The sequence below is a fragment of the Lepidochelys kempii genome, chromosome 3, assembly GCF_965140265.1.
Source record: "Lepidochelys kempii isolate rLepKem1 chromosome 3, rLepKem1.hap2, whole genome shotgun sequence".
Taxonomy (NCBI): domain Eukaryota; kingdom Metazoa; phylum Chordata; order Testudines; family Cheloniidae; genus Lepidochelys; species Lepidochelys kempii.
This window is the reverse complement of record NC_133258.1, coordinates 948,305-962,172: the sequence shown is the minus strand read 5'-3', so window position 1 is coordinate 962,172 and position 13,868 is coordinate 948,305. Positions and strand designations below refer to the sequence as shown.

The 13,868-nt window shown below is 62.4% G+C and overlaps 1 protein-coding gene across 2 annotated transcripts in view; it reads left to right on the top strand.

Annotated features, from left to right (window-relative positions):
- The first annotated feature begins 3,664 nt into the window (after nt 1–3,664).
- SLC30A3 (solute carrier family 30 member 3) overlaps nt 3,665–13,868 on the top strand; it is a 36,975-nt gene continuing 26,771 nt past the window's right edge. Inside the window, exon 1 of one of the 2 annotated variants that reach the window (XM_073335439.1) lies at nt 3,665–3,921. In XM_073335439.1, the coding sequence (XP_073191540.1) occupies nt 3,830–3,921 (92 nt within the window). In that variant the 5' untranslated portion in view covers nt 3,665–3,829. The remainder of the gene's footprint in view (nt 3,922–13,868) is intronic. The other variant, XM_073335437.1, reaches the window with a different exon arrangement.

The following is a 13,868-nucleotide window of genomic DNA, read 5'->3' as shown; positions in this document are numbered from 1 at the left end:
ATCTCCTTCCTTAGAAGTTTTTAAGGTCAGGCTTGACAAAGCCCTGGCTGGGATGATTTAGTTGGGGATCAGTCCTGCTTTGAGCAGGGGGTTGAACTAGATGACCTCCTGAGGTCCCTTCCAACCCTGATATTCTATGATTCTATGAATATCTGACACCTTTGCTAGCTAAGAACTCTGTATTAAATGGATTTTTGGAGCAGGGAGATGGAAGAGGAGCTTGGTCTGTCCACTCCACACATTCACCCGATATTGTAACTCTTCTGGGAATGGTGCACCTCTTGGGGAGAATAAACTGGTTAAAAAAACAGAACAAACGTTTTAAGTTATGAATGGTGCTGTTTTGTTTGCAAGGTTAGTAGATTTATGGCTCATTCATAGCTCTTTTGCACCATGAGCTGAGAATGTGGGGCGAGGGGGAGGCTTCAGGCTTCTCCATTGAATGGCAGGCTCCTGACACCTGGGATTCCCCTGCCCAGTGGTGACAGCGGAGTTGGGGGGGGGGGTTGTCTTGCTCAGCAAAGACAGACAAAACCAGGAAAGTGCAGGTTTCCATTGTCTTCTTAGATACGCCCCTGATAGGGGGCCTGAGGCCCAGATGGCTGGGTGACATCCACACTGACATCCCTGTGAGCAGACAGGCCTTCCCTACACCAAGCAGCAATGCAAAATACAGGAGAAACCAAGGCACACATAGGAGCAATAAAAAGAACAGGGGTCCTTGTGACACCTTAGAGACTAAGAAATTTATTTGAGTGTAAGCTTTCGTGAGCTGCAGCTCACTTCATCGGATGCATCCAATGTTCAAATAAATGTCAGGTTTCAGAGTAACAGATAAATGTGTTAGTCTCTAAGGTGCCACAAGTCCTCCTGTTCTTTTTGTGGATACAGACTAAGAGACGGCTGCTACTCTGAAACAGGTTTCAGAGTAACAGCCGTGTTAGTCTGTATTCGCAAAAAGAAAAGGAGGACTTGTGGCACCTGAGAGACTAACCAATTTATTAGAGCATGAGCTTTCGTGAGCTACAGCTCACTTCCTCAGATGCATATCGTGGAAACTGCAGCAGACTTTATATACACACAGAGAATATGAAACAATACCTCCTCCCACCCCACTGTCCTGCTGGTAATAGCTTATCTAAAGTGATCATCAGGTGGGCCATTTCCAGCACAAATCCAGTTTTCTCACCCTCCACCCCCCCACACAAATTCACTCTCCTGGTGATGCACCAGGAAATTCTGACTTCATCTTGTGGGACAGAGGAGATTTTCTGTAACAGGTTTATAATGCCTATGTGTGCCTCAGTTTCCCCTGTATTTTGCATTGCTACCTAATATATTAAAAGGGTTAATGCTGAGCCAGGCAGCACATGTGCCACTCGCTGTCTGTGGGGAGTGATGGGGTCACTAAAGAACTGGCTGAAATCGACCCAGATCAACAAAGGATCTGGAGAGACTATGAGAAACCCCAACAATTGCCAGGAGCCCCCAGCAGACTGGCCTTGTGATGGAGCTGGAGAGCAAAGGGGAACAGCAGGCTGGAATAAGGGCTGTGTTTGGTGGGACTCCGCACCTCTCACTGGGGACCTAATGACAAGGAGACAGAGACTCAGAGACCGAGATGGGTCCGGTCCAGCTCGGTTGGCTCCTCGCACTGGCTTGGCCGGGCTGGCCCATGGCTCCACCTTGGCCTCTCAGTGCTAGGGGCTGGCAGACGCTGTAGCCAGGTGGCTGATCCATGGCTCCCCTGTTTGGGCAGGTGGCCGGTGTCGCTGCAGATCTGCCCCAGGAGCATCACACTCAGATGGGGCAAGGGACAAGCCTCCTGCAGGGGCCTGGCCAGGCTGGACTCGCTGCAGGAGCCACGCAGACAGATGGGGGTTGCTGTGGCCCAAGGCCCCGTCTCAGAGGCCACGGGCCTGCTCCTGCACAGCTGTGGGGGTCCCTGGGACCCAGCCCACCAAAGAGGTCGCTCCCAAAGGACTGGTCACAGGCTGGGCAGAGACCAGACCCTGTGAATCCAAGACACCGCCCACTGCCCAGCCTGCCACGTGACCCCTCACCCCCCAATGCGCGGCAGCTCCTCATCACCCCCCCACTGCCCAGCCTGCCACATGGCCCCTCAGCCCCCATTGCCCAACGGCTCCTCATCACCCCCCACTGCCCAGCCTGCCACGTAACCCCTCAGCCCCCATTGCCCAACGGCTCCTCATCACCCCCCACTGCCCAGCCTGCCACGTGACCCCTCAGCCCCCATTGCCCAACGGCTCCTCATCACCCCCCACTGCCCAGCCTGCCACGTGACCCCTCAGCCCCCATTGCCCAACGGCTCCTCATCACCCCCCACTGCCCAGCCTGCCACGTGACCCCTCAGCCCCCATTGCCCAACGGCTCCTCATCACCCCCCACTGCCCAGCCTGCCACGTGACCCCTCAGCCCCCATTGCCCAACGGCTCCTCATCACCCCCCACTGCCCAGCCTGCCACGTAACCCCTCAGCCCCCATTGCCCAACGGCTCCTCATCACCCCCCACTGCCCAGCCTGCCACGCGACCCCTCAGCCCCCATTGCCCAACGGCTCCTCATCACCCCCACTGCCCAGCCTGCCACGTGACCCCTCAGCCCCCAATGCGCGGCAGCTCCTCATCACCCCCCCACTGCCCAGCCTGCCACATGGCCCCTCAGCCCCCATTGCCCAACGGCTCCTCATCACCCCCCACTGCCCAGCCTGCCACGCGGCCCCTCACCCCTCACCCCTCACCAGCACTGTGCCCCCCAACCGCTTCCCCTCTCTGTCCAGCCGGAGGGCAACAAGCCCAAGCCACCAGACAGGGGGCAGTGTCTCCCACTCCCCGCCCCCCCCAGTGACACTGTGTCTCCCACTGACAACTAAGGGGTACCTGCTTCCCCCACTAACCAACTAGGGAGCACTGTGCTCCTCATGCCCATCCAGGGGGGACTTTCCCCCCACCTCTGACACCTACCCCCTCCGGTCCCCTCATGTCCCCCCCAACAAATCCTGGAGCTCACCGGAGTTACGATGCCAATCACCCCCACCACCCCATCTGCCCAACATGGGGGGCACATGCCCCCTCCCCCACACCTTAGCTCCACCCCCTCCCACTGGTCTCTTCACTCCCCCACGCTGCGCCCCCCCCCGAGGCCCCCCCCGAAGGGGCGTGGCTCTTCCTCTTGCTGCCTTAGGGTCTGGAGCAGCTTTGGGGACAGGGCGGGTTCCCACCCCACTGCCGGGGCGCTGGGTCCGGCTCCCTGGGCGGGGCCCCAGCACTGCCTGGGGGCGCGGTACTAGGTCTGGGGGCGGGCCCCAGTGCTGGGGACGGAAGGTGTGTTGGGTAGGGCATCTCGTTCCAGCACTGGGGGCGGGGCTCTGACTCTGTGGGCGGGGTTTCAGAACTGGGGGCGGGGCTCTGGCTGTAAGGCGTGTGGCCAGGCCCTAGAGAGTTGCTTGGCCTTAGGTGTGGGGCTGGCTCCGCGGCTCTGATGCTGCTCCTCCTGGAGGGGACGGGGACGGGGACGGGGACGTGACTCCCGATGTGGGGGCGGAGCTTTGGCTTGGGAGGCGGGGCCAGGCCACGGGGGCGGGGCTCTGTGTGAAGGGGCGGGGCTCTGCGGGCACTGCTGCCCGCAGTCCGCTGCCCGCACACACCTGGTCCGGAGCCGCGCGGTGCCGGCTGCCCAGGGTCCCGCAGCCGGGGCCGGTGCCGCTCGCAGCCCCCTGGGGAGCCCGACCCGCCGGAGCTGGCGGGACTCGACCCGCACGAGCCGCGGGCTCAGCCCCGCACTGCCAGGGCGCAGCATCCGGAGCCGAGATGGACCCCGCGTCTGGGGCGAGGGACCTGGAGACCGCTCGCCTGGTGAGCGCCCTGGGCAGCCGCAGCGCCGGCACCCGGCGCCTCAAGAGGTAAAGGGGCCGCCAGCCCTTCTGAGATGCGCCCCACGGCCTGCCGCCCGGGGCCCCTCCATCCCTCCCTCTGTCCCCCTCCATCCATCCGTCCCCTCTTAAATCCCCCTCCATCCCTCCCTCCATCCCCCCTCCATCCATCCCCTCTTAAATCCCCCTCCATCCCTCCCCCTATCACCCTCCATCCATCCCCTCTTAAATCCCCCTCCATCCCTCCCCATCCCCCCTTCATCCATCCCCCTATCCCCCATCCATCCCCCCTTAAATTCCCCTCCACCCACCCCGTCCATCCACCAATCTGTCTGCACCCCCCACATCCACCCCTCCATCCATCCCCCCTGCCCCCTACATGCCCCCTTAAATCTCCCTACACCCTTCACCCACCCCCCCTTCCATCCCCCTACATGTCTCCCTCCATCCACCCCCAGCCCCTCCATCTCTCTGTCCTCCAGCCCCGTCCTATCCCCCGCCAGCCGCTCCGTCCGCTGCCCCATCACCCCCGCCAGCGCGGGGAGCCGGGCACGGGGCCAGGGCTGCAGGGACCCCGCCATCGGGGCCGCCTGACCGGGCGCGGCTCTGCCACGAGACCGGGCGGAGGCGGGGATGCTGCCCCTGGACGTGACCCTTCTCCAGAGCAGGGAACCGGGAGCGCCCCGGGGGGAAAGAAACCTGCGGCCCTCCCCGCTGCTGCCCCCCTGCTGTGCCCCGGCCCCGGTCCTCCCCCCTGCATCCCCTCCCCACTGCGCCCCGGACCCGGTCCTCCCCCCCGCCTTCCCCCCCGCGCTGCGCCCCGGACCCCCGCCTCTTCCCCCATGCTGCGCCCCGGACGCAGTCCTCCCCCCCACGCTCGCTGCGCCCCGGACCCCCGCCTCCCCCCTGCTTCTCCCCTGCTGCGCCCCGGAGCTCCCCCATCCCCCCTCCTTTCAGACACAAGCTCGTTCCAGCCCAGCGCCCAGGACACGTTCCCTACAGAGACCCAGAGCCCGCAGCGGGCCCCACGGGGGGGGGCACCACCCAGCCTCCTGCAGGGGCTGAAATGCCCAGGAGCCACCCCCCAGTGTGTGTCTGTAGGGGAGAGTCGGTCCCTCTGCCCCCTGTGTGTGTCTGGGGGGGTTGGGCCATCTGCCACCCCCCCATGCGTCTGGGGGGGTCAGTCCCTCTGCCCCCCCGTGTGTGTTGTGGCAGGAGGGTCAGCCCCTTTGCTCCCGCCCAGTGAGTGTCTGTGGGGTCCTGTCTCTTGGTCCCCCTTTCCCCATGCCCCATGGTAAATGATTGTCGGCGATTGGCCTGCGTGGTTTGTGGGGTGGGGGGAGTGTCGGGGCTCCCAGGCTGTGAGGGCCACTGGGGACTTTAGGGCTCTATGAAGGCCATGGTGCAGGGGTCAGAGCCCTGCTCTTCGATGGGGAGGGGGGACTGGGCTCCCTGGGATCTCTGCAGGCGGCAGGAGAATGGGGGTGCGGCAGGAGCCGGGGACTGTCTGGGCGACTACCCCCCAGGCCGCAGTAACCACGGGGTGTGATCCTGCTCTCAGGCTCGCTGCTGCGGTCGGCTTTGCTGGGCCACTGCACCAAACGCATGTGACTCCTGGTGCTGGGCTGAGAGCAGGATCCTGGCGGGTGGAAGCTGGGCCCTGGGGAGCAGCGGGCACATGCTCCTCGCCCCCAGCTACATCTGTATCAGCAAAGAGACCACGCTGCAGCTTCCGCAGGGCCAGGGGCGGGGCAAGGGGTGCCGGGAGGAAGCGGGGACATTAACCAGGGAACTGGTAAGGTAAGCACTAACAAAAGCTCCTGGAGCAGGCCAGGGGTGCAGCTGGGGAGGAAGGTTGGGGCAGGGCAGGGAGCCGCAGGGGATTTTCCCCTCTCTGGATCCTACCGCAGGAGGTGGGTGCCACTGGGTGGTCGGCAGTACCCGTCTGGGAACCTGGCTGGTACTGCCAGTAAGATCTGCAGCCTCAGGGCATGGGGCCTTTGGCACAGACCCTCCCTGGCTGGTAGAAGGGCCCAAATACCCCGCATGGTAAGAGCCACTGAAATCCTGGGCTGTGGGTGACTCCAGCCCTGCACACCCCCCGCGGGTGAGGCAATGGCCACCTGGCGCCGGGGCATTTCGTTTCTCCATGGGGGGCGCACGCGTGGCCCTGTGCTGGTGCCACACAGATAGCCAGCCCCGCCAGGGCCCCTCCCAGCCCAGCCAGACTCATCACTCTTCCTGTCCCCGCGGGGCCTGGGCCCAGAGATAAGCCCTGGAGGCGAAGGGGAGGGGGACTGGTGAGCTGATGCATGGGGCTGGAGATCAATGGGTCCATCCCGTGGGGGAGGGAGGCTGTCGCCTATCTCTGCAGCAATGGCTAGCACGGCACACGGCGGCCAGGCCACGAGCCCGAGAACGTGGCCAGTGCCACATCCTCACCGCTGCTGGTACCCACAGAAGCTAGACTGACCCCTGCTGCAGGACAGCCGTGCAGAGCCCCCGGGGGCCAACAGCCAAGCCGGGCTGCCTGGGGGCTGCCCCCGGGCTGGGTGCGGTGCAGGGAGCTCTGTGCTAGGCCTGCACAGGGCTCAGCACCCGCCCCCCCACCGACACAGGGAGGAGGCCGGACAGCAGCTGCTGAATGGCCCCTACTCCTAGTGAAGACAGGCTTTACCATCGCGGGCACCTGTGTGAGCCCTGTCATGGGCCCACAGGACCGGGCTACAGCCCAGCCTGGGAACAGTCCCTGGGAGGGGCCTGCAGTGACCCAGACCCCTGGGGTCTCGCTCTTCCCCCAGGGGAGCCACGTGGTCTCACCGCCTCCTGAGACTGGGCCCCTGGGGCTGCAGACCCCTGCCCCACCCCGGGAGCTCCGGGCAGCGAGTCCAGGACAGATCCTGGGGGAGACGTGTCCTCTCCTCAGGGATCAGTGCCCCTCGCCCAGCGTCTGCAGGGACACTTGCCCAGTGCTGTGAAACCAGGCGGGTTTATTGGTCTCCTGGCACATGGCCCAGGCAGCCCCTCGGGCAGCCCAGAGAACTGACAGTTACAGCCCAGCCCAGCTGCAGTGACCCCCATGGTTCAAGCTCTGTTCCCCCCGTCTGTCCGATCTCCTTTGTCAGACTCCCGGGGTGCCCCTGACTGCTCCCCACAGCCCACACTTAGCCCCCTCCACCCCCGGGCCTTTGTTCCCGAGCTGGGGGATGGGGCTCAGCCCCCTGCAGAGGGGCAGGGAATCCCCGTCTCTCTGGGTCGCTGGTCACCAGGTGTCCACGTCCTGGCCATGGATCTGCCCTTCTCTTCTCAAGAGCTGCATGGAGATGGGACCTAAGGGCCCAGGCCACCAGGCGCCATCCACACCTGTGTCTTTGCCTGCCCTGATAGCAAAGAGTCCCTTCCCCCCACTAGGGAACAATGCAGCATACAGGGGAAACTGAGGCATGTACAGGACTCATAAACATCTTACAGAAAATTCCCACTTCGTCACAAGCCTCTGCTGAGAGCTGGGGCGTCCGCACCCAGAGCTGTGCTTTCAGACCAGCACTGCCTCCCTCACACCTGACCCAGGAGAAGTGGAGGGACCTGCCCCCACCCGCCCCACTTGGCCTTGATCCGTATGCCCTGGGGCATGGCCCAGGCTTTGGGAGGTGCTGGTTTAAAGAGCGGGGTGGGAGCGCGGGGAAGGGGGGTTATAGGAGCAGGGGGAGTGCGGGTAAGGGGGGTGATGGGAGCGGGAAGGATGGGGGAATGACAGGGTCGGTTTTCAACCGGAACGCCTGGTGGAAAAGGGACCCTGCCGACCGGGCCGTTAAGTCTGGTTGGCGGCGCAGCGGGGCCCTGGGGCTAAGGCAGGCTCTCTGCCTGTCCTGGCTCCCCGCGGCTCCCGGAAGCAGCCACCAGGTCCCTGCAGGCCCTAGGCGCACGGGCAGCCAGGGAGGCTCCGCGCACTTCCCCCGCCCCTAGTGCTGGCTCCACATCTCCCATTGGCCAGGATCCATGACCAATGGGAGCTGCGGGGGCGGTGCCAGAGTGGTAGGCAGGGAGATGGGAGAAATTGGAGAGTGGGGCGGGGGAGCTTGCAGGCAGGCGATGCAGGAGAACCATGTGGGGGAAGCCCACAGACTCTGGGTGGGGCTGGGGTGAGGGGGTTGGGGTGAGGGAAGGGCTCTGGGCTGGAGCAGGGGGTTGGAGTGTGTGGGGGGGGTCAGGGCTCTGGCTCGGGGTGTGGGCTCTGGGGTGGGGCTGGGGATGAGGTGTTTGGGGGGCAGGAGAGGCTGGGGCAGGAGGTTGGGATGTTGGGGGTGTGTGACAGTGGTGCCCGTGGAGCCAGCTAAGGTCATTCAGTCAGGGTGAACTGCAAACAGAACAGGGCGGACAACCCCAAACGCTGGTGGATATTCCACTACTTAGATTAACCCAGCCAGCACAAACCAGCTTCTCCAGCACCTCCCTGGGTACTCAGATGTCCAAACAACGCAGTGCCCTTAAAGTGCCCAGCCTCCAGCCTCCATCCAGACACACACGTCAAACATAGGATGCTAAATTCTGAAAATCTTATTTCATCACAGAAAAGAAAAGATTCTCCTGACCCCAAAGGACCAAGCCCCAGACCCCGGTCAAATGATAACTCAGATCTTACCCCAAATACACGCTTACAGTCAATCCTTAGTAACTAAACTAAAATCTATTAAAAAAGAAAAGAGAGCGCATGCTGGTTAAAAGATCAGTATACAGACAGACTTGGGTTCAGTTCCTGAGGTTCAGATACAGAGCAAAGCTGAGTTTGTAGTTGCCAAAAGTCCTTTTAGAAATAGTCCACGGGTTACAGTCCAATGTCCATGTTCAGGGTGACTCCAGTCAGTGACTGGGGATCTCAATCCTTATGGCTCAGGGTTTCCCTTTCTTGAAACCCAAAGCAGATCTGAGATGAAGAAGGATCGTGTCCCAAGGTCTTTATATATTTCCAGCAGCCATTTGGCCTGAGAAAACAATCGGCTTCACTTTCCTTCTCCTAAACATCCTGACAATTAGCCCAGGGTAATTTATCCATTAAACAGTTCAGACACAGGTTATCACAACCTTCAAAGAGCCATATAGACAATCATACTATGTCACTCAAGTGTCTTCCTAAATGTTAATATTCCTTTTTTTGATCTTTGACTCAAAGCCATGGTAATAGACAAGATTTGTTTGTTGACATCACAAGACCTGAGCGAACATCTCCCCTTCTCTCTCTGACAATGCCAGCTGCATTTCAAAGCTGTGTTCATTTACAGATCTTCCTAACCCTCTTTAGTATCTTCCTAACTAGTCTTTAAAGCTCGGCCATGGGTCAGGTCAGTCTGGGAGTTCATTAACTCTTTCTGGCCCTGTCACCTTTCAATGAGATATTAAATTACACTCATAACGTTACAGGGGGTGAGGGCTCTGGGAGGAAGTTTGGGTGTGGGAGGGGGCTCCAGGCTGGGGCAGGGAGTTGGGGTGCAGGGGCCCCACAGCACTTATCGTGGCTCCCGGGAAGCAGCCGCCAGGTCTCTGCAGCCCCTAGATGGACGAGTGGCCAGGGAGGTGCCTCCTCAGGGAGCGTCTCCCGGCCATGCCCAGCCCTCGGCCCCACGGTTCTACCCACTAGCCACAGCTGCCTTGAGCAGCCAGGGTGGGGCCTGGCCCATGGGGCTCCTGGCTCTGGCCTGGGACTCAGGTGCCCTGCCCGAGCTCCAACCAGCCCAGGGATGCCAGTGCTGCCAGATCTGGGGGGCAGCTCTTTGGGCTCCCCGCTGGATCCCCAGTCCTGGGACAGAGCCCCCCTTCCCCAAGCCCCCAGGTGGCCAGCGACAGGCCCCGGGGGGAGGGAGAATGGGACGAGGGGCGTTTTTGGGGTCGGGAGGGACGTGGAGCTAGGGCTGCTGTGTGGGGCGAGGGGTGGGGGAGGGGAGCGTGGGAAGTGACACATTGTTCTGCTGCCAGAATCACCAGCTGCTTTGTAGCTGGAGCCATTTGTGGGGTGCTGAGGCGTGAAATAACTAACCGCTCTCAGGGGAGCAGGAGCAAGATCGGCCGCCTCAAGACCCCTCTCCTGCCTGCAGTGCCGCTTGCCCCTGATGCACAGCTCCGTGCCCCCCAGCTCTGCCGGTGCCCCCCAGCTCTGCCGGTGCCCCTCACTCCCAACCCGCAGCCCCCTCCCCCGCCCTGGGTCTCCCATCCCCAGCTCTGCCGGTGCCCCCCAGCTCTGCCGGTGCCCCTCACTCCCAACCCGCAGCCCCCTCCCCCGCCCTGGGTCTCCCATCCCCAGCTCTGCCGGTGCCCCCCAGCTCTGCCGGTGCCCCTCACTCCCAACCCGCAGCCCCCTCCCCCGCCCTGGGTCTCCCATCCCCAGCTCTGCCGGTGCCCCCCAGCTCTGCCGGTGCCCCTCACTCCCAACCCGCAGCCCCCTCCCCCGCCCTGGGTCTCCCATCCCCAGCTCTGCCGGTGCCCCCCAGCTCTGCCGGTGCCCCTCACTCCCAACCCGCAGCCCCCTCCCCCGCCCTGGGTCTCCCATCCCCAGCTCTGCCGGTGCGGATGTGAGGATGTGACGCAGCAGGGAGGGGGGAGTGTTGACCTGGGAATGTGCCCTGGGGATGGGAGACCTGAGAGCCTGTCACCTGAGCCAGGAGGGGGAGGGGGAGGTAACACCTCTGCCCAGGAATGTGAACAGGGGCTGCAGGAGGGAGCCTGCTGGGGGGGTTTAGTTTCAGTTTGGGGCTGGGTGGAGGAATGCAGGGAACCCCAGGGCTGGGGTCTAAGCTCCCTGCTCCCCCAGAAGGACGTGATTGAGGGGTCCTGGGGGTACCCACAAGCTCTGTTTTTGGACTGTGTTCCTGTTGTCCAATAAACCTTCTGCTTTACTGGCTGGCTGAGAGTCTCAGTGGATCCCAGGAAGAGGGGTGCAGGGCCTGGACTCCCCCACACTCCGTGACAACTGGTGGCAGCGGTGGGATGTACTGCACCCCGTGAACGGCGCTTCCTGCAGTAAGTGACTGGGGAACAGTAAAATGAAGGGGAATTGACGGGGACCAGGCGTGCTGAAGATTCAGAGAGAGACAGTTTCAGGGGGCAGTTAACCCCTGGGAGTGTGTGACCAGAGAGAAGGACTTTTGCAGTAACAGGGTCCCCCGGGGGATCGCAGCGAGCGGTCCCAGGGGCGGAAGAGTCTGCAGCTCAACCCTGGCAAAGAAGTGGTGACCTCAAGAAGGGCTCGCACACTAAGGGCTTTTCCTGGAAACCGTAGAAAGCTGCCCGGCCTGCGAGTGGCCAGCAGGGAGATGTACGCTAAACGCCTTAAGAGCGACCTGGTGGAGCTGTGCAGGCAGAGGGGGCTGCGCACTGGGAGGTCCACCAAGGAACAGCTGATTGCCCAGCTGGAGGAGAGGGATCGCTTGGATGACCCGATCCCTGTCCCTGAGGGAAGCCGCCCGGCGGACGCAGCGTGGGCCCTGGGGCCTGACCAGGCTGGGAGGGGTCAGACTGCTGCCCAGGACACCCCGAGACCCTTCCTACCTATGCCTGGGGGAGGGGTTGGGGGAAGCCCAGTGAATACCGAGGGCACCCTGACCCCGGCACCCAGCAGGGGATCCTCCCGGCGGAACTCCCCATCCCTGGAGCGGAGGCGGCTGGAATGGGAGAGGGAGATGAAAATGAGGGAGCTGGAGGATCATGGAAAGCAGTGTCAGCATGAATGTCAGGAGAAGGAGAGGGAGCGTCAGGAGAAGGAGAAACAAAGACAGCATGAACTGGAGCTGGCCAGGCTGAGGAGCAGTGGGGCGCCGGCTGTGGTGAGTGAGGGGCGACCCAAGACTGCAAGGAGCTTTGATAAGTGCTTCCTGGCCCAGCGGAAGGAGGGGGAGGACATAGATAGCTTCCTGACGGCCTTTGAGAATGCCTGCGAGATGCACAGGGTTGACCCTGCGGACAGGCTCCAGTTCCTCACCCCCTTACTGGACCCCAAAGCCGTGGAGGGGTACAGCCGGATGACAGGGGTGGAGGCAGGGGACTATGAACTGTTCAAACAGGCCCTGCTCCGTGAGTTTGGGCTGACCCCCGAGATGTACCGGAGAAGGTTCCGGAGTCAGCGTAAAACGCCTGAGGTCACCTACCTACAACTGGTCAACCGGATGCAGGGGTATGCCCACAAGTGGACAGCAGGGGCCCAAGCTAAAGAGGACCTGCTTGACCTAATTGTACTGGAGCAACTGTATGAACAGTCCCCTTCCGACCTGAGGCTGTGGTTGGTGGACAAAAAGCTCGAGAACCCCCAGCATGCAGGGCAGCTGGCCGACGAGTTTGTGAACAGTCGGTCAGGGGGTAGCCGGGAGGAGCCCCAAAAGAACAGGCCCCCCCCGATGCAGAGAGAGAGTCACCAGGGGGCCTCCCAGCGGGGAAATAGGGAGAACCCCCTCCAAAGGGGAACGCCTGGCATTGGGCCCCTCCGACCCGCTCGAGGGGACCAACGTGACCTGAGCTGCTATCACTGTGGCCAGAGAGGCCACGTATGGTCCCAGTGCCCCGGGCTCAGGGACAAATTGAGCAGACTCAACCTACCCAGGGTTAACTGGGTAGGGACTCAGCTGGACGAAGGGCAGACGACCCAGGCATGGGGGGCTACCAGTTTACCACCTGCTCAGGGGGGAAGAGTACCCCAGGCCAACTCCGCCAGAGGGCTGGAGGCTCTGGACTCAGGGTGCTCGGTTTACAGGGTGGGTGCGGGGCTGTCCCTCCGGAGAGAGTGCCTTGTTCCCCTGGAGGTGGATGGGAGGAAGGTCAATGGATACTGGGATACGGGTGCAGAGGTGACGCTGGCCCGGCCCGAGGTGGTGGCCCCAGATCGGGTGGTGCCCAACACCTACCTGAGCCTGACAGGAGTGGGCGGGACCCCATTTAAGGTGCCCGTGGCAAGGGTACACCTGAAATGGGGGGCCAAGGAGGGCCTCAAGGATGTGGGGGTGCACCACCATTTGCCCACTGAAGTTTTGAAGGGGGGAGACCTAGAGGACTGGCCAAGCAAGCCCCAGACCGCCCTGGTTGTGACCCGTAGCCAGAGCCGGCGAGGGGCACTGCACCCTGACCTTGGGGAAGGTACCACACCGGAGGCGCAGGACCCTACCCTGGTGGGGAGGGAGCGCCGAGGGTCACGGCTCAGAGAGGCTGTGGCCTCAGACCTGGTCACTGAGGGGGAACCGGGCCCCATCCCTTCCCCAGCCGCTGAGTTCCAGGCCGAGTTGAGGAAAGATCCCTCCTTGCGGAAGCTCAGGGACCTGGCCGACCTCAGTGTGGGACGGACCATGAGGAGAGGCTGCCAGGAGAGGTTCCTGTGGAGAAGGGGTTCCTGTACCGAGAATGGGCTCCCACAAGGGAAGTAGAGTCCTGTGGGATCAGGAGGCAGCTGGTGGTCCCCCAGAAGTATCGCCGCAGGCTCCTGTACCTGGCCCATGACATCCCCCTCGCAGGGCACCAGGGAATCCGGCGCACCCGGCAGAGGTTGCTACAGAACTTTTACTGGCCCGGGGTCTTTACCACGGTCCGGCAGTATTGCCGATCCTGTGACCCCTGTCAGAGGGTGGGGAAGGCCCGGGACAAGGGGAAAGCGGCTTTGAGACCTTTGCCCATCATAGAGGAGCCTTTCCAGAAGGTGGCCATGGACATCGTGGGGCCTCTCAGCAGGACGACCCGGTCGGGGAAGAAATACATTCTGGTCGTGGTAGATTTTGCCACCCGCTACCCCGAGGCAGTGCCCTTAGCTTCCATTGAAGCAGACACCGTGGCCGATGCGCTCCTGACCATTTTCAGCCGAGTGGGGTTCCCCAAGGAAGTCTTGACAGACCAAGGCTCCAACTTCATGTCGGCCCTGCTCCGGTCCTTGTGGGAGAAATGTGGGGTCCGGCACGACTGGGCCTCAGCTTATCACCCCCAGTCCAACGGGCTGGTGGAGAGGTTTAACG